The 21,328-nt window shown below is 33.7% G+C and overlaps 1 protein-coding gene and 1 pseudogene across 2 annotated transcripts; one reads left to right on the forward strand and one right to left on the reverse strand.

Annotated features, from left to right (window-relative positions):
* Nucleotides 3,501-5,829, forward strand: LOC105172032 (annotated as a pseudogene).
* Nucleotides 8,437-18,697, reverse strand: LOC105171817 (histone-lysine N-methyltransferase family member SUVH9-like). 2 transcript variants are annotated; one of them, XM_011093058.2, is made up of 2 exons: nt 16,495-18,697; nt 8,437-9,043 (listed from the first exon to the last, which is right to left on the reverse strand). In XM_011093058.2, exon 1 carries the CDS (start codon nt 18,504-18,506, stop codon nt 16,560-16,562), a length of 1,947 nt encoding a protein of 648 aa, XP_011091360.1. In that variant the 5' UTR covers nt 18,507-18,697; the 3' UTR covers nt 8,437-9,043; nt 16,495-16,559. The 2 variants fall into 2 exon arrangements, with proteins under 2 accessions (XP_011091360.1, XP_011091359.1); XM_011093057.2 differs by having other exon boundaries at nt 8,437-9,029; nt 16,495-18,696.

Below are 21,328 nucleotides of genomic sequence, written 5' to 3' on the forward strand. Positions count from 1 at the left end.
CGAACGTAACGTCGTGCTGATAACGTATTATAAACTTAGAGAAATTCTAAGTTTATTAGCCCATCACTCCTAATAGAATATAAAGAAAACAATATATGTATTCACCTCCAAATCACATTCTTATTCTCTCAAAAGCTTCTCTTACAAATACAATACATAGTGATATTTACACGCCACCAAAATTATAGTTACAAACTACACTAATAACTATTATAATTACAAACCATCATAGGGATACAAAAATATATAGCATAATGAACATTAAAAAGAAATATCAAGAGCCGTACGTATTCATATATATATATATAATAGTACCGTGAATGTTAATGAGAAGGTTTTTGATCTAACAGACCCATCTCCACTTACGCATACGCCCACGATTTTCCAATATAATCTGTGCCGTAGGAGATGCTGAGCCGCAAATCAGTGGAGTGTTTAGTTTAATCACCCAGTAATTAATTGCTACTTAGCTTAACTATCAGTCGAATGACGCCTTCCAACAACACAAGCAGCAGACAGAGACTTTTGGTTGACCTTCCGTTTGTTTAATGTTTGTCCACTACTCACGCCGTCGACCATTTACCCAAAACCTGCCCTTCAACATAACTAATTACCACTTGTTAATTATTTTCTGAATTTTAGTTCTAAATCCTCCTTCTCAGCTTGAATTTTATGGTACAACTGACGTAATTTTTTATTTTTTTCTTCGAAGAGATGATGCATGTAATTAAAAAATAATAAGAAAAAAAATCTCTCCATTTGAAATGTTTGGCCAAAATTATTTTAATAATAATTAGGTAGATCAATTAACAGTAGTTAATTATATTTGACCTCTCCTGAAAATATGGAATTACATTGTTCCTTAAAGAAAATTTTAAAATTACGCTTCTACTCCGTTGAGAATTCTCTGTTCATAATGATCCACCTTTTATTAAGATTTGAATAAAAAATATTGCGTGAGTAAATAAATTATATAAACTTTCAATTTTACACGTTATTCCGCATTGCCCTAATAATGTTTTTATACTTATAAGGGGCAAAAATAATATTTATAAAGTTAAAAGGGTGTAATTGTAATAAATTATTATTCCTGAGTTTTATTCATTGAATAGTATTAAGTAGTAGTTGGTAATTAAATGAAAAAACCTAGTAATGTTTTAATGATTTTTTTAATTCTTATATGTGTTGTAAGGTTAACACCGTTGTTTGTTTTTTCACCGGATATTTATCTCACGTTGACTTCAAATATAGCAATACTAGTTATATTTCCATGGTATTTTCAATCTGTACTATATATTAAGGGAGAACATCTTCTTAATGTCTCTTTTTTATTGATCTAATTTTTTAATATTTAATTTATTTTTTTATTTATTTATCTAACTTCTCAATCCCCACTATCTTTTTATTAACTTTTAGTGATAGTTATTTCTTTTTTTTTTTTTAATTTTCATGCATTTTTTTTGTCACAATTTTCTTATAAATTTAATGTTAACTTATTATTTTGTATCAACTTTATTTAATAATAAATATTTTATAAGTACTTAATTTTAAATAGTAGTATACAATTTGCACACACATAGGGTGTACCACAAATAATTAGTTGTTAATTACTGACAAAGCAATATATGGTACTTTATATGGAAGGATTAAATGCATTTTTTTGTCCTTTAACTTAGGTTATTTAGTGTTTTCGTCCTTTACCTTTCTGGAGTAGCATTTTGGTCCCGTATTTTTCTAATTCTTGCAATTTTAGTGCTTTTTCTTAATTTTTTGAAGTTCACCTTCACCATTAAGAAGGGTGAATTCCGGAAAAAATAATAACTAAAATTGTAAAAATTAGAAAGATGAAGGACCAAAATGTTATCCTAGAAGTTAAATAACAAAAATGCCACAGAAAATTAGCCAATAGGTTTAGTACCCCCGGTATCAAAAAGTCACATGAAATACAAGGCTAAAATGCTATCCTATAGAAAGTTGAAAAACAAAAATACCAAATAACCTAAGTTATAAGACCAAAAATGCATTTAACACTTATATGAAAAACAACAGTTGAAAAAAGTACAAAGAAAATGACTATTTTTTTTTTTATAAACGGTTATTTTTTATCCAATAGCTATACTTCGGAAATAATATATTTTATTGCAATTATATCCTTTCGACTTTATATATGTTATGTTTACCTCCTTACATACCAAAAAAAAAAATTGACTAATTTTTCATTTATCAATAGTTATTATCCAATTATAATTCGAAAACATGATATATTTTATTATAATTATATCCTTTCAACAATATATATATATATATCTATATTATGTTTAGCTCCATACAAACCAAAAATATTCTTAGTGCAATGATGAATAAGGGGTAAAATGAAAGGTTTTGTAGTTATTTTGCTGATATTAATATTTTTCGTCCAAATTCTAGCAAAAGGAGGATAGTTATAAATGAATAATGAGGGCGTAGATGTAAATTTAAATATTTTTAGAGAAAAACTGTAATAACGACTGATTCAGAGATAGAGCTACTTATAGTCTACAAACTTCAAATATATTATGGGAGAGTCAGAGCTGATGTTTATTATTTTTTTTTTTTTGTTTTTGACTTTTGGATTTGTTCCAATAATCATCACAAAAGTCTTTCATTTTGAATATTGGATGTGAATCATCAAAGTTATTTTAGGAATCCGGACAAGAATGGATCATCTTGTTTTGAATTTCCTTTAACACTACGATATAAGTATTATATCATTGATTAGTTATTTTAGGAATCCGGACAAGAATGGATCATCTTGTTTTGAATTTCCTTTAACACTACGATATAAAAATTATATCATTGATAGAACATTAAGTGATAATTTTAAATTCATCAATAAAAATTATATTTAATATTTTTTAGGTTTGCTTTTATTTAATAAATAAGTCCCTTTATTAGTTGAAATTAACTGAATATACTAATATTAACAAAAAAAAATAGAATGAAAATTGATATTGCCTCAATTGACTGATTACTAATTTATTATAAGTTAAATATTTTTTCTCGGACTAAACAACTCTTATAACGGTGAAAATATACCTTCTCACATTCATTAACGCGTGAAGACGTATGAAGGTAATTTGATCATAAAAAAATTTATTTGGCCCGTAATAAATCAGTAGTAAGTCAATCAATGATTAATATAGATTTTTTTCTGATTTTTTTTGTTAATATCGGCAAATTCGGTAAATTTTAACCAACGAGTGGACTTATTTGTTAAACGAAAGCAAATTTTAGGGGTGTTAGATATAATTTTTCAAATTTTAGAGAGTCTATGTGTAATTATACCAAACTTCAAGGGTGCTAAATATAATTTTCTAAACTATAAAAAATTTACTTCTAATTACACCAAATTTTAGACGAGAAAAGTATCCCTATAATTAATTTAAATTTGATTCGATCCCTTAATTTCCAATTCATTTTTTGCTCTATTCAAAGTGGACTCGTCCATGTCTATAAATACATTACTATGAAGCACAAAACCAAATACGAAAAATCAATCTCATACACCTCACAAAACGAAGCTTCAAAATGTCGACCTCTCTCCTCATAGCTCTCTCACTAGTCATCCTTGTTTTCCTACTTACCCGACGACGCCGCAAGAGCACGGCTGGTCGAAAGCTCCCGCGTCCTCCAGGGCCTCCGGGCCTTCCCTTATTCGGCAACTTCCTCCAATTCAACCCCGAAAATCTCCATCTCCGCCTGGCAAAACTCTCAAACAAGTATGGCCCGCTTATGTCCATGACGCTCGTCGGAAAGCCCGTGATCGTTATTTCCTCGGCCCCAGTGGCCAAAGAGGCTTTGAAGCACAACGACGTCGCATTTTCAAGCAGGCCCTCTTTCATTACCTCGCGCAAACTCACTTACAACAACCACGACATCGCCTTCTCACCGTACACAGAGTACTGGAGAGAAATGCGGAAAATGGTCGTTCTTCGCCTCTTCACGCTCAAACAAGTGAAATCTTTCCGCCCTGTTCTAGAAGACGAAGTGGCCCGCATGGTGCAACAAATTTCCAGACGGGCCAACGCGCAACAACCCGTTAACATTAATGAAGCAGCGATGTTGTTGTCGAGCGGCCTGATATGTAGGATTGCACTGGGGAAGAGGTACGATGAGGAGGACGGGTGGGGGAATATTTTCCTCGATTGGGTTGGATTGACAAGCTTTGTGGTACGATTTCCCGACTGGAGAAGACGTGTAAGGATTTGGATTCATTTTTGGAAGAGGTGATTGAGCAGCATCTGAGCCCGAATAGGCCCGAGTCCATGAACGGAGACATTCTTGATCTACTCATTCAGTTGAAAGAAGATCGCTCCTCGTCGATTCAAATTAATTGGGAACATGTCAAGGGAGTACTCTTGGTACGTGTTATAATTTCATCAAATGTTTTGAAGATGAAATCAAGATTCAACAGGACAAATTATCAATCGTCTTATTGGATCACAGGTCCGATCGAACTTTTTAAACAAAGGGCTTGACTTGACCAAACACACATATATAATGCATATATTGATTTTATATAATAATTAACTTAAGTCAAATTCATGACAACAAATTAACTAAATTAAAAGATAGAGAAAAACAAATGCAAGTTTTAAATCATTAAATATTTCAAGTCAATATGATAAGTACTTCATTTCAAAACAGTAGATGGAAAATAATATTATATATATGTTGCATTAATTAATTTCCTCATTTTCTAGAAACAAAAGCACATAATTTGAATTAAATCAATAAATATTATCTAAATATATAGGAGGCGGCTGGAAGGGAAGAAAATAATGCAGCCCAATCCCCCCATGTGAGCAGCGCCTTAGTATTGCATTTGATTATATATATATATATATATATATGTAAAAGACTAAAGTACTTGTATTTAACAAAGACATTTGTACGAACCAAAACGAAGAACACAGACATTCTTATCCTTCGGACAATAAAGTAATTATCAAAAACAAACTAATCATTCTATTTTCCCCACATCCTCAAACTTGCAGGACATATTCGTAGCTGGCACAGAGACGAGCGCAACTACTATAACATGGGCAATGACAGCTCTGATCAAGAAGCCTCAAGTACTAAACAAAGTGCAACAAGAAATCAGAACTCTGGTCAGAGAGAAAGGTAGCGTTGCAGAAGAGGATATACTCAAACTTCCCTATCTTAAGGCTGTTGTGAAAGAAACTCTCAGACTTTACCCACCAAGTCCACTCGCACTACCCAGATTGACAACCAAAACCAGCATTATAGATGGATACGAAATTGAACCTAACACCATAGTTTACGTGAATGTCTGGAAAATCGCCAGAGACCCGAATTTTTGGGAGAACCCGGATGAGTTCTTGCCCGAAAGATTCTTGAACAGTAACGTGGACTATAAGGGGCAGGATTTCGAGTTTCTTCCATTTGGGTCGGGGCGAAGAGTGTGCCCTGGAATGACCTTGGGGACTGCAGAAGTGGAGGCGGTGCTTGCTAATCTGCTGTACTCGTTCAACTGGGAATTGCCGCCTGGGATGGTGGAAGATGATGTTGATATGGATTTTGTACCTGGATTAGTAACTCAGAAGAAAAATCCATTGTGTTTGATGGCCAAAAGCTATCTGTAATAAGTTAAATTAGCATTAGTAGCAGTGAATAAGCGTGTTTTCAATGGATAAATAAGTTTGGAGTTTCACAGAACCAACTTTTTGCCTTTCAGTAATATGTGTGTATATTACAAAGGCATAATAGTTGTCGTTGTATGATAATAGTGAGAACGTAATATACAACTTAATGTTTGAAAACATACTATTATTATAGTTGGCAGACACTTTACTTATTTCCGACGTGCTATGTGATGGTATAAGTTTCTTTGAACATTTGAGCCGGGCTACTATTATGTGATGGTACCTACACTATAATAAATATAATATTTTAACAATGGTTAATTATTATAATTAAAAATAATAATCACAATAAATAATCATTAATTATAGTCATGCAACGGTTGTTAATTATAATTTTTGTGAGGGAAGCTAAAACGTTTGTCAAACCTAAAATCATCGCATATATTTTTACCATGACTCTTAGCCATTGAAAATAATTTTTTCATTGTGAAAAAACTATATTTTTATATCGTTTTTATTTAATCGTGGTTAATAATAGTTAGGATTAAAGGCATTATCATTCCTCTAACTTTAGCCATTTGCAGTTTTAGTCCTTTTACTTCCTAGTGTTCCAAAATGTCCCTTTAACTTTTTTAATTTGCTGGATATTGTCTAAAGTTGCAGAAAAATATATATTACATATAAAATATGTATATGGTAGAAACGGTGACATTGTTGTCACCCAACACAAAAGGGGGAGATGTTGCCTCTGTCTGGTTGACAGGTCCCATAAAAAATGAGCACCACCGTCGCCCAACTAGGACGATGGCGGCTAGCTTTAGACTGAGAGAAGAAAAATGGCTTCATTGTTAGCCTACCCTGAGAACGGAGACGCCCGTTTCTTCTTTGAGCAACAGTCGTCGTCGCCTAGAGGTTGGCAACGACAGTCGTCGTGGCCACTAAGATAATGGTTGGCCGTCACCGCCACCATATATATGTTGGAATGGGTGATTAAAAGACAATTGAATTGATTGTTTGCCATTCATCAATCCTTATCAAATAATATTAAATTGATGACTACGATAAGAATTCATCAAGTTAGTAATGTGTTTCGTTGTGTTTAGCACTGATGTTGAACGGGGTTTCAATGTCACAATAAAATGCCCACAGATCGAAACGTAAAACCCGTAGAGTTGGGTTGCACATAGGTTTGTTAACTATGAAACCAACTCCTAAGGATCGGTCTGAATCGTTCCAAGTCAAAGACCTCGAGACAGAGCATCAAGGGTCATATAGAGACTTGTACTAAGTACTATAGCCGTGTTTCATCGGTAGAAGACATAGGTCGTTTGTACAATTTTAGTGGGTTAGTTGGCAAGATAGTTGACTGACTGAACTGACTCACGGAAATTGTCATATAGAAGCCTCTTAAGTCTTGGTCGGTATGATTGGGATTCTCGACTCCAATAGTACAAGATTAGTTTTCAAACTTGAGATTGGTAGTTGCATGCATACAAAGATTGTATCTTGAATATGACGAGCGGGGACTGTGTTATAAGGCATAGTCATCATAAGCTTTATCCAGTGCAGAATGGAGTTTGTAGCGAGGACGGTAGATTCCAAAAGAGGATCCATCACCTGTCAGTATATAACAGAGTTCTCCTATGTGCTCTGAGATTGTTTAGACTCTAAAAACTTTTGGCTAAAGCGATTGATGGATCAGGGATACATTTCTTAGATCAAATCAGAAAAGTAAATATGTCTCGAGTATTAAGCACAGTTGCCTAGTCAAGAATGGGAACCACCCCAATTTCATGCCCTAGATTAAGGCTAGGAGACAGTTGACCGTAGGACTTAAATGAAACTCGGAGCCTAATGTTCACGCCATATTTCACCTAGTCTCTAGTATTGCTAGACAGCCACCTATGGTAACGGGTCAATTTCAGTTATAGAATAATAAAAAATAATTAATTAAATTAATTGTGTTGGTCACACACGCCTAAATTTAATTGAGTGTGAATCTAAAGAGTCACATCTTGAGATGGAATTAACTTAAAATTTATTCAAAAAGAATAGGATATATTTAATTGAATAAAATTAACTTTGGAATGAATTTTAAGTTAGCCGGAGTCCATGAACCGAGACATTCTTGACCTACTGATTCAGTTGAGAGAAGAGCGCTCGTAGTCAGTTATCAAGGCAGTATCCCATTGAAGGTTTCGAAAATCGGGCCAAGATCCAACCGAATAAATTATCGATCGAGTCATTGGGCCATAGGTCCAATTGAATCGACTAAAAAATATTAGTTACTCGACTGTATATACACACACATATATTTGTTATAGATCAACTAACTAAAATTAGAAAGGTAAGCAAAATAACTGCAAGTTTTTTAAGAAATTAAATAGATAATGAAGAATTACAGCAGAAATGCAGTCTTGCAGCGAAGAGAACACAAGAAGCATGGCAGGCTCTTCAGTACAGCAGAACAAAAGAAAAACGTGGATTCGTGTCCAGCGCTTTATTAAGTTATATCTGCGCTTTATTAAGTCGTATGTTTTAGTTTCTAGAGAATCAGCTTTCGCCTTTTTAAGTTATATGTATGTAGTTATGATTGCATGATACCAGCGAGAACATAATGTACAACTTAATACTAGAATAAATACCATACTTGTATTATTTGCTCCTTGTACATTTGAGGTGATGGTATAAGTGCTATGTGAAGTGAGATTCATAATAACATCAACTAGAAACAGTTCAAGAAGATATAAACATGGTTACATTGCATACGATATGAACTCAAGACTTTGCATATGCTTCTGCTCAACAACTTTTTAACACTCAACTCATCACTAACACTTATTCCACATAGGTTCTTATGAATCTTATCCAGTAGAACCAAATAACAATGCATGCTGCTACAGTTATGAGATTGAACAATGCATAATCTAACCTCAGCTTTCTTGCAGTAGAACTTCGCCTTGTGCAGCTCATGCAAAGAATACAAGTTAGACGTGGAAATTTCACATTAGCCAGAAACCTGTTCCTGTACAAATACATACAGACTGCTGTTTCTTATTTACAGGCTAGCAATACAAGATTAGTGTCAGCGAAAATCTACTGAAATCTTCTCCCTGCAGGGATTGGCATGCAGCGTTTACTTCTGGCATATGTTTAATGATTCCACCCAGCACATGCTCAGCTGCATAATTGCATTTCCATCACTATTTGCATAATGGTGTCACAAAAGCAGAACCAAAACATGTCAAGATAAAGAAACAGGCAAGCTCCAGATTCATCTGAAATCGAGCACGTGACAAAATTTGAAGGAGCCTTTGGTTTAACATGCCAAGCAGCCTCTGGTTTATGTGCTGCTACTGTCGTCCACAGCTGTCAGCTTCACATCTGCAGAAGGAAACCTAATCAAGTTGGAATCAGCTACATCTAGGCAATAAAAACTTAAATCCTCAAGAAGGATCAAAAAACACAATCTACTCATTAAATTTGCACTCTCTTTGAATGATTGGCCTCAGGCAAGAGAGAACTAAAAGCTTTAGTTTAGAAATTATTTGGTTTGACCTTTGATATGGGGTCTAAAATTTAAACATTTACTTGCATTTCTAGTAAGTCTTCATATATAGTTTTAACATCATGGAATCAAGTCGAGATTCATAATCTGTAATGCATACAAATAGTTCCCCATGCCTTAATTGCTGAGACCTTAAAAGGGTCCCGACATGCTATTGCTGAAACCTATGGCACGTCTTGCACTTCCTTTACATGCTTTTCATAACAAGACATTGCGTGTTTTCATATTTAAGCAACTAAAATTAGATGCCTAGACTATGCATCTGAGCCACTTGATGCTTAGAGAAGTAAACATAAGTTCATTCACAATATAATTTACAAGCCCATACTTACACATGACATGTAATCTAATACTTTGACAAGTTCTTGAAAAGAACTATATATCACTGTATGCTTGAGATGCGTTCACTACATAAACTTATTGTAATACTTTGACAAGAGCAGGAAAAGAACTTATACCAAATGAAAGTATAATTTATACATCTCAGTAATAAAAAAGATCTTGTATGTGAAGAAAGTTTATTTTCAGTAATTCTTTCAATTATTCCCTTATTCAAGTAGTAAAAGGTTGAACATAATATTTCATCAGACAAGTAATTGTGCGTGTGAAACAGAGAACAATTTCATAGCCATATATATAAGGGTCTTGGATGTCACACATGTTTTCAACAAATTGGCATGAATTTTCATCAGATGTGCCCATTATAGGGTGGGAAACGATACGCTGAGGTAAGCAAGCTTTCCCTATCTTTCATATATAAAGCCGGAAAAACTTAAAAGAAAATAAGATATCCACAGCATAAAACAGACAAGCTGACACCCTTCTAGCTTACTGCTGCAACAATAAAAGTCCTATTGGTCATGGCATATGAACAAAGGACAACTTCCTTGTTAAATAATATATTTGTTTTTACATTCCTTAGTATGGGTGGTGAATAGCACCATATAGACCCCATATTCCATATATCATAATGCAGAAGGGAAATATGATGAAACAGATATGAATAAGTATAACCCTTTCTTGCCATTTAAATAAATACCAGCAAGATATAGAAATCTAGAAGATAAATATAATTTTCTTCATTGCATTTCTCCCGCAAAGGACCATGCTAGAATTTATATTAAGATAGCCTTGAATTACAAAACTTGTGTCCTTAGAAACACAAGACTACATATCTAGACTAACGTTGAGAAACCTAGGCAATTTCAATGTTGCTGCTTATCAAACTTTAATATTAGTAGGGTATTCGGTCCAAAAAAAGATATTAGTAGGTTATTCTCTTCCACAAACATGACAAGACGCAATCATGATGTCACAACAAGATATCTAAAAGCAAAGGGCAAGACAAAACAATGATTTGCAATTTTGATAAACTAGGATAACCAAGCATTCGAATTTAATCAAATAACTGATGTAGCAGTTTTACGGCATAAACTATAGGTATTTCTTAAGTTCTTGTCTAGGAGTAATGACAGAAAAGATCCTCTTGGATTAATAGCCAACAACTGATCTGCTGAGTGAGATAAAGGGAATTGAGCATTAGTCTTCACTGAGTTATTCATATAGCATCCACTATAAAGTACCTTCCTATTAAATCACTCTGTCATGTAAATTTGACCAGATTTGCACAAGTCGGCTTTCTGAAGTTGTCAAGTTACCATAAGTTTTTGCTTTGAGCTGGAAATGACATGAATCAATTCTCAGAAGACATAGGTTATTACAGACATACATATATAAACTCTACATACTGCTTAAATAATAAAAAGATCTAGTTTTGCATTAATGTGATTGTTCGAGATATTTCGACTGATGTTATAGAATTTACAACTCATGATATTATTTTAGGAAACAATTAAATATAAATGGCAAGTCAAGCTGCATCCTCTTAATTGATTCAACAGAACTGGATATATAATACCAATAATAATAACAAACAATCATCAATAGTTAGAATTAGACTTTTCAAATTATTCATCCTTTAACTGGATTAATCTTTTTCTTTTTTAGTGTATTCACCATATTTAGACTTCAACTCTTGATTATGTACATCTATCTATTTTATTTTTAATAATTCATTAAAAATTCATATCTTTAAGAGAAATATTATATAGATTGATATTAATACATAACAATGATATTGTATATATAAATATAAATAATCGCAAATATTAGCACGACAGTATGGTAGGAATATACCATAAATTATATATAACCTTTAATTATTTTTCAACCACATAATTTCTTTTTACTTTTTATAGATTTGATCATACTTTAACTAAAAATAAAAGAATAAAAAATGCGACGGTCCTTATTTTGGCTGTACAAAAATGTCAAAAACAAATTCTGTAACATTATTTTTAAAATTTTGGCTCCAACACATTTAAAAATTAAATTAAAGTATCCAGCCGTATCCAAAATGTACAACTCTCCGACTGTATTCAATACCATAATCAATATTTTTTTATGGCTTTTAATTTTTGGTACTCCAATAACGTGTATGATACTATGGAACCCCTATCCACACCGTACCTGTACCCAAAATGAATCTCGTACTGCACCGGATATTTTTAGGAGCATCTGTGCAAAATAGATTTTGAGAAGAGTAGTTTTTCACCAAAAACACTACTATTCTTTTTCATTTTCAACTGTATCAATCCATAGCAAGTATTTTATGCATTTACCCCCTTTTGATTATATGGCATTACATTTACACCCCTACAAGTTTCAAATATTACCAAAGGCAATTTGATCAATAAAAGACTCAAATGACATGGGGTAAAATTGGAAGGTCGTTTATACTTTTTTTGGAAATCAACATTTTCTGTTCAGAACCCTAATCGGAGACATGTGATTGTAAACAATATTGTTTCGGAATGAATGCAAGTGCAATTGTTAAAATTTAATGAGGGAAGCATAATTCATACTTTCAGAGCAAAGCTAGGTGTAACTAACCTATATTCTTAATGATTTTTAGGAATGGCAATGGGACATGTTAGGGACAAGTTTGGCCGGACCCAAAACTCCCCCCATCCTGCCCCACCTCTACTTCCCCCCAAAACCCACCCCACCCGCCACCGGGGGTTCTAACCCACAAATTCCAATTTTTTCCCAATTAACTGACTTATTTTTCTTAGAAAAAATTAAGACTATTATTTATAAATGTCAAATAAGTTATAATTATAAAAAATAATTCATAAATATTTGTACGGGGAAAAGAAAATTTCCGTCCTATAACTTTGGTCTGAATTCATTTTGGTCCTTTATCTTTGGGAATATTATATTTAGTCCTTTATCTATCAATTTTGCGTACATTTGGTGATTTAGCCTACTTTATGACTCTTTTGCCCTTTTGAAGATAAAGGCTTAATAGTCCATCCTAATGCCCTAAGTGTAATACAAACAAATATTTTTTCAATAAACCTAAACTCTTATACCATTCTAGGCGAGCATTAGCTACAAAATGCAAAATGAACGGATATGTATGGACTAAAATTGCTCTTGAAAAGTTGTGTAGTGGTAAAATTGTCCGGAATTGGGTCAAAGGATTAAAATTAAACAATTTTCAAAATTACCAAACTAAAACTAAAATGGGTAAATTTAAAGGACTATAATTAACAACAGGCAAACTAAAAGGACTAAACAAATAATTTTTCAATATATGTATTAAACAAAAATAAAACATTTTGAATAAACTAAATATATTTATAAATATTATTTGGGGCACAAGCTTGGAGTAGGTCCGAGACAATACCCTAAACCCACCTCGAACCCAGTAGATCAATAGAATCAAAACCCATCCCTGCTCGATAATTTAAACTCGAACCCACTACATTTAAGCTGATCCACAGGGCAGGTTTTAGGCCGGGCCGATCTACAACCCACTCCATTTGCCATCTCTAATGGTTCCATAGTGAGCTCTCACTCGTTGTCTTGATCTTTTGAAAAAAAAGAACAAAAGAAAAGAAAATTATTTTTGAAAGAGAACTAGAAGTTTGATACCAAAACAGATCGAGCATCCAAAACTCCTTTTTGTGATTTCAAGTGAAACATTGAAGTTGAGCGTGGGTATTGTTTTGATAAGTTGTCAAAATCGCCTACTTCATGTTTTGATCCCTTTTCTATTATTTTTGGAGTTCGGAAATAATTTGACAATGTATTTGTTAGCGTTTCTCAATGAGCTAACTAATTTTTTTGTAAATTAAGTGTATCACCATGAAGGTTCTTTGGTCCATGATGCTCGATATATAATTGCCTCTTCTACGCTATACTTTTGAATCATACACTTCATCTAAATAATGTAACAGGAATTGTTTATGGAGCATGCAACTCACCCCTTGTTCATGGTTCTTTTTCTTTTTTCCTTTCTTATTCCATAAGAAAAGAAAAACGTAGATAGAAGGTTCTTCCAAACATAACGATTGAATTCAATAACGTTCATTTGCTTTTATTGATTCCAAGCTTTTGGGGTTTTGATTAATCAAAGTCATCAAAGGCAATTTGATACGTTTGGTTACCTTACGGAATTTTAGATGCTTTGAACCTTAGAACGATTCTGTTTCGTATTTTGCGATTTTATTGAAGTCTTTTCACTCACCTTATTTGATGCTTTGCAGATGTATTAATCTAATCCATTAATTTGAGGGCTTTGTGATGTAACGGTATGCTACGAGCATAGTTGTTAAAAGCACTCGCCATGGCACAAGGTGCGCAAGGCGCAAGCCCAGTGCCATTTTAAGAAAATGGAGCTGGGTTTCACCATGGCTGCAGAAAGGGCGTAGAGGTGCGCCTCTGCAAGCTCCGAAAGGAAACTGGGCGAAGCCCAGTTGTTTTCAAAGACTGGGCTCCACTCAGTTAAAAAATAAATGGTGACATGGTAGTGGCAAGGAGTGCGGCAGCAGAGGGCTGCTACAAGGGTGAAGAGGCACGGAACAGGGAGGCTGCAGGCGCCGCGAGTGAGGGTGCTAGATAGCAAGCGGCGGGGTGGAGGGTACGTGAAGGCGGTGCCATCGCTAGGGTTCCGGCGGAGACGCCGATCTAGGACATGGTGAAGGAGAAAAGAAAAAAAAAAGGAAAAAAGAAAAGTAAAAGGAATATAAATTTAAAAGACAGTACACTATGTTTGGTTTCATTTTTAACTTGTTTTAGTGTGTTTTGTGAAGATAGAGAGAGAAAAACAAAGATAAATAAGTATGTGCTAAAGATAGTGTGTATATTTGGATTTGTTTTTGGAGATAATATAAAATAAGTATGGTATGTTTGATGTTGTTTAGTGGGAGACAAAAACTACTGTTCATTGCCAAATCGTGTCTCTTTTATATATATTTATATATATGTATGAGTATGTATATATTTTTTTTAGTTGTAGGGCCTATAATTAGTGTAAACTTATTTTGACTAAAAACAAATGAGGCATTGTTTCAATACACCACCAAAACTTCCAAAACAAATCAAGGTAAACATTGTTCATGTTTTGGCCCATCTTCGATTGAAACCAAACAGTATGGTAGGGTTTTGTAAACCTTTTAACTTATTTTTTTTAAAGAAAGTAATAGGAAAACGTAAAAGAAAAATAGAAAAGGAAGAGAAAATCCCTCATTAGTTGTTTTCAATATTTTTTTTAATGGTATAATGATTAAAATAATTTCTAATATTTATATTTAATTACTTGTGTAATACTCACATTAAAAGTTATTAATGTATGAATATTAACTTATATGCAAATATGCGCGGAACTCTAAAAAGACACACGCCGGGCCGTGCACCATGGCAAAGGCACCTTTGCATCATGATATACCGTGCGCTTTAACAACTATGGTTACGAGGCACGGCAAAGACACATACCATTTTGCAGGATAAACTAAAAAGTTTGGTATGCCATACTATCTTACCATAAAATATAAATGTTTGAATATGATGTACTTTCATGAAAATATTCGACAACTTTCTTCTAAGGTAAGAACGGGGGCAGCTATATAAACCTCCTACAGGCTTGGTCTAAATACTAGTGGACCTCCTCATGTATCCAGAATTAAATCCATCCCGGCTGGCTTTTTCCCTCCATAATTGAGGAAGACAATGTTACTTAAATTATTAATAGAAATCCTACCTTACCTTGGCTCATTTTCTCAAAAGTAGCAAAACTTTAAACCCATGTGCAGTTTTTCCAAATCTACAAAGAGCTCCTGAGGATTGTCCAAGGATACACAAATCCTCCAAAAATATATTAAGTCTACACTAACTTCCCTTTATATTTAATATTTTAATTTTTAACTTCTCATAAAAAATTTGAAATTATATCCAATATAAAGATACACACCATTCCAAATTAATGAAAACACTATCTCCTATATCTTAGTTTTTCTATCACCTAATTTCCATTTGAAAATAAATTATGACTAGGTATTGTCACTCACAGAAGCCCCATTTATAGATGTGACTTCAACCTTTTAGGCTGACATTGAGCATGGAATTAACGAGCGAGGAACAGACAGTAGTCCAAAATTAGACTAATCAAAACACAGTATCACCGTCTTTAATTGGAAGAACAATTAGCTTTGTATCTTTAAATATTTAGGATATGCCATATTATTTTGCATAAATTGTACGAGTCTAATTGAAAAAGATAAAATTCGAGAATCTAATGTAATTTGAACAAGCTATAGGAGAGGTCCCTATATCTTGAACCATTGTTACAGGACGTTTGTGAATTTCTAACGAATAGGTTTCCTAACAGATGTTAATGTTATAAGGGTGGGCATACTTTCTGAAACCTACAGGAATCTACCTATATTTTCATACCATACGAGGTTTCTGTAATGATCTGTAAAAGGAAGTACCAATGTTAGTCCTTCTTTCTGCCTAGAATGAACTCAATCCACAAGGATAGAATTAAACACTAAAAACCATGATGTACTTTAGAATATGCAGTAATCAAACAAGGATCAAATTAGTTTCCACATCAAGAAATAAGTAAGCGGAACATAACAAAAAAGTTTTAATAGCTCATCTTTCTTTCTCCTGCAAGGTCATCTTGTCCTCTACCACTGTCCCATTAATAATAACTTGCTTCTCCAAGCACCATGCTTGGCTCAATAACATTAATCAGTGGTTCATAGTCATAGATGAAAGTGAAAGTGCATGAATAATACAATAAGTAAATATAAAACATAGTCGATAGAAATTCAAATTACACAAGCCACTTGATTCATGTACGTCGAGAGAGACGAATAACAAAAGAAATTAATAATTCAAACTTATAGAAGGAATGAAAGTTTAAGTTACCTTAGCAAAGATCGTCCAGAAAGCTAGCCAGCAAGTTGACAATTCAGCCAACTCAATGAGATGAACTAGTTGCAGATAGCAAGTTTTCCCATATATTCATCAGCCACCCCATAGTCAAGGCTAAGCTCTCTCATGGGAGGGATATTTTCCATAGCAAACAGCATGAGGTGAGGGAAAGATACATTATTGTGATCATACAACACAAGCTGCACCAGGACATTCGGACTTGAACTATGGCTCATGTAGCAAGCTACATTCCTCATTCTTGAAACATCCATGGCAAAATCCAAAGGAGGAGTTGATGGATCTTCCGGGCATTTATAGTCGCAGAATACATCAGATAGATTTCCCCACTCTCTCCATCTTTCAGCAAAACGGCTGGGGTAAATTAAACTATCGCCATTCATTGTGAATACCTGTACTTGCTCTCTGGTTAGAACTACTCCAGCATACTCACAAATAAAAGAACCAGCCTGGATCAAGTCCAAGGACCTCACACCCCAACCAGTCTCTGTGGACCTAAACACTTCAAATCGATTTCTGACCCCCTTTTGCGCCACACGATTCCGGCAAGAGGGAGGGCAACGACAATGGGGCCCACACTCAAAAATCAGCGGTTTGCCCCTCACCAAAATCCCTTGCAGGTTATAAGGGAACTCACCCCCATTTTTCTTTGCACAAAAGCAATCATCCACACATCCCCCAACACAATCACATCCACTTGTACTCCCACAATGATACACAAATGGTGGGAAAACAGTATTAATGAGGTATTCGTAATAAATAGGATCATGATCCTTATCAACATCATTGAAGAAAAGTACTGGAAAATTTTCCTTTTTACTTGACAAGTCAAGTGTAACATAACCTCTAGGGCGAGCATCCAATGGCCGCGTCCTTAAACTCGCAGCAAACTTCATAATTGTACTGCCCATTTCCACCTGATTTTCTATCCTAACAAGCTTAAACTTAAACACCCCAAACCCCGACTTCCCCACATCAAACCATGTTTCAATTATCCTATACAATCCATCATAAACATAAACTTTTCCACTAACACTACCTTCATACTTGAAACCACGGATGACCCTTACCTCAATTCCATAATTCATGCTCCTTTCCAATGCCAAATTCCCACATTCCAATTTCTGGTGCACAACCTGCTTGTTATTCTTGTCCTGACCACCATGCCCTGTATAAACTATGACATCCCCTGCATCCTCATCATCCTCGTAACCTCCAGAAACAATAATGCTCGTCGCAATTGGCTCCCCATTTGAGCTCTGGCTAGATGGGACATAATCAATCCCGGCCTGCGCCTGCCCGTGCAATCCAATGACACACAATTCCATCCTAAAAAAGAAGACGTCCCCTATCGAAACACCCGGGATGTCTCCCACGACTCTTTTATCACGATTCAACCACAAACCATGCTCTCTCATCACCGCAGCTGCCTTCAAGTCCGCTCTTGGTCTCCGATGGGGAACCATCAAATCCTTCTGCTTCTCGTCCACCGCGATTGCATACACGCGCAGGGAGTCAAACAGCATCCGGGTTTTCCGAATTAAGTCCCGGAAATAGCGCTCATCTTCAGGTTTTAGATCCATGACCCGGACCAGCTCGGAGGAGCGGGCTTGGTATTTCCGGGAGCCACGTGGCATGAGGACGACGTTCGAGAGATGGGCTTCAGGGTTATCGACAGGGACTAGTGCCCGTGAATCGGGATCAGAATCGGGTGGAAATGGCATATCACCATTTCCCTGGAGGCCTTGAGCCAACGTGGAGCGAAAAAGCTCCGACAGACGGTTGAATTCGGAGTAAACATCAGCGGAAGAGGGGCAGGGGGACGGGGCTGGGGACGGTGTGGAGAGACTGAAGGCTGGCGGGGATGGCAGAGGTTCATCAAGGGGTTCAAGTTTGGGTTCAATTTTGGGGACAAGAAGGGTGGAGGTGGCGGGTAGTTCGGGACATACATTCAGGTCTTGAAATGGTACAAGAGAATTAGAACCCATTTCCACTCAGAAAGATCTGAGAGGTTTTACTTTAGTGTGTGTAGCGAGTGAGTGGTTGGAGAAGAAGGTCCAACCCAGCCCAGCCCAGGGGATGAATGAATATGGAGGAGGTAGGAGGAGAGGAAATGTGCAAAAGCTGAGAAATGTTGAAATTCAGAACTGACCATTTGGGTGTGCCAGTGTGTGTGTGTGTGTGTCTGTGTGTTACTTGGTATTTGTTGACGGAAATGCCCTTGGATAATTTTGTTTGGATTTTGGTCATCCAATACTTTTATTACCTTTTTCCTCTTTCCAATCTAGGCCAAGTTTGGAACCCAATACTTATAACATTTTCAAAATTTAATTTTTTAAAAATTCAATTATTATTATACAAGAATATCACTATCTAAATCTAAAATAACTTTTGGTCCATCCTTATTATCGAAAAACAAACATTATGAGTTGTCGAATCGCAGTATCTGTATTTTTATAAAATATAAAATTTAGAAATTTCCACCCACCATACTTTTACAAAATCAATAATTTTAATTTTTTGAATATTTTATTCAAAAAACTTAGTGTCTGTCTGGAATTACATTGAACAAGTCATTCATACATTTCGACTAAAAACATACCCATTTTTCAGTAGTCACTTTTGTGGTTAAATTCCACCATAATCATGTATTGATTGTTATTTTTCATCTAAATATGTATTATGCTTATTAAGTAATTTTTTATATTTCATACATTAATCTTAAAAATAAGGTTAATTTCATATTTTAACTATACTTTGTATTTACATAATAAATTATAAAATTATGAATTCAAATGGTATAATCAATTTTTTATAATTAATTATGCAACTGTGGTGACCACAATGCGTTGGAGTAGTTGAGTAAATAGTTGTACTTAATTGTCCCACATTTATATTTGAGTGAGAATATAATGTTAGGTAAGTGAAATAATAGTGTTTATGGGTTTTAATTTTTTAAGATTTGGGCAAAATTTTCTTTGATTTCTATGTGGAAATTTTTATGGTTGGTTGTTGTTATTATTCCATCATCATTTTGATGTTAAATTCTAGTAATATATTTATCATATGATAAATATATAATTATATTAATTTAATAATTTGGTAAGTATAATAATATATTTTCTATTCAGATAATAATATTTAATTTTATTGCATCAATAGAAATTAAATTTCCTTGTATACAACAAAGAAAATCATTATAATGATAATAAGTCATAAAACAAATTTCATTAAGGAAAAATTAAATAAGTTATTTTCTTAATTTGAGTTTCAATTTTTAAATTTAATGGTGGTGGTACGCATGTCACGTCAATTATAAATATAGATCTATTGGCTCTGTTTGGTTTTTAAATGAAAATATATTTGACATACTTTAACAAAAATATTTAAAAGTATTAAAAGATAAATTAAAAATAAAATAAAACAAACACACATAAGATCTATGCACCCCCCCCCCCCTTTAACTTTTTTTATTTCTTACATTTAAAATAAATAAACATTAAATTGATCCATCACCCATCAATTAGATTCGATTTTCATGTATTTCTTGAAAATATTTTCATAAAATATTATTAAAAAAAGAGTTATAAGGAACGAAATTCAGAGATAAATACAAATATACATATCATTATGTTTGATTTCATTTTTAGATTGTTTTTTAATGTTTTGTGAAGAGAGAGAGAGAAAATTATAAAAATAAATAAGTATGTGTTGGAGATAATGCATATATTTGAATGTATTTTAGATATAATTTAAAATAAGTGTTGTATGTTTGATATTGAGTTTTGGGGGATAATTACATTTTTGATCCCCAAACATTACCACTTATTTGATTTTAGTCCTCCAATATAAGCCCGTTACAGTTTTGGTCCTCAAACATCCATTTTGTTTTTTTTACACTTTCCATCCTTGCCGTCATCTTTTTGTCAAACTTGATGGAGGAGCCTCAAGTGTGACTCACGTCAGGCGGAAAATGGAGGGAAATTAGCATATATTTTCCTTCAAATTGAAGGTCTTCCCTTATTCTTTGTCTTCTATGTTACTATGTTCATTTCCGTACACCTTAACACTATTTTTTTTCTCTCTAAAAGTAACAAAAGCTCCAAAATGAGTAAACAAAATATGCCCATAAAAAACTCTAGATAAAATGCCCAATAAAATTTGAAAATCTGTAAAACTGTAGTAAACCAAATATGCCCAACAAAAATTACTAAACTTGTTGATATTAATAAAGCAATTTAATAAAAATTTATATTACCCTCAATTGACTTATTACTGATTTATTATAGGTCAAATAAATTTTTTTTGATCAAAACCAACCTTATACATCTTTGTATATTAATGCATGTGAAGAAGTACATCTTCACCCTTATAAGATTAGTTTGACCTGCAGTAAGTTAATAATAAGTCAGTTGGGGTAAATAAGATTTTTATTCAAATATATTTTTTATAATATTAACAAATACGGCTAAAAGATTAGGACGCAACACGATACTGACAAGGTTATATATAATATTTTTTATTATATATATTCTCAATTTCTCATAAAATTAAAATATATAACATGGAAAATATCAAGAAATAAGCATATCTTACATCTAAACTTTAATCAAATACGGCTTAAAATATATACATAATCAGTTAATTTTAGAAAGTACGCAATGACAAATTTTAATAACAAAATTAGTTAAATCATCATGGCTGTCTCTTGAATTTTTATTAATTCCATCACAAAACTCTTAGTTTGATTGGAGTGAATTATTCTTTTTCATTAAACTCAAAATTAAAAAAAAAAAACAATCAAATTTTT

The sequence above is a fragment of the Sesamum indicum genome, linkage group LG10, assembly GCF_000512975.1.
Source record: "Sesamum indicum cultivar Zhongzhi No. 13 linkage group LG10, S_indicum_v1.0, whole genome shotgun sequence".
Lineage (NCBI taxonomy): Eukaryota > Viridiplantae > Streptophyta > Magnoliopsida > Lamiales > Pedaliaceae > Sesamum > Sesamum indicum.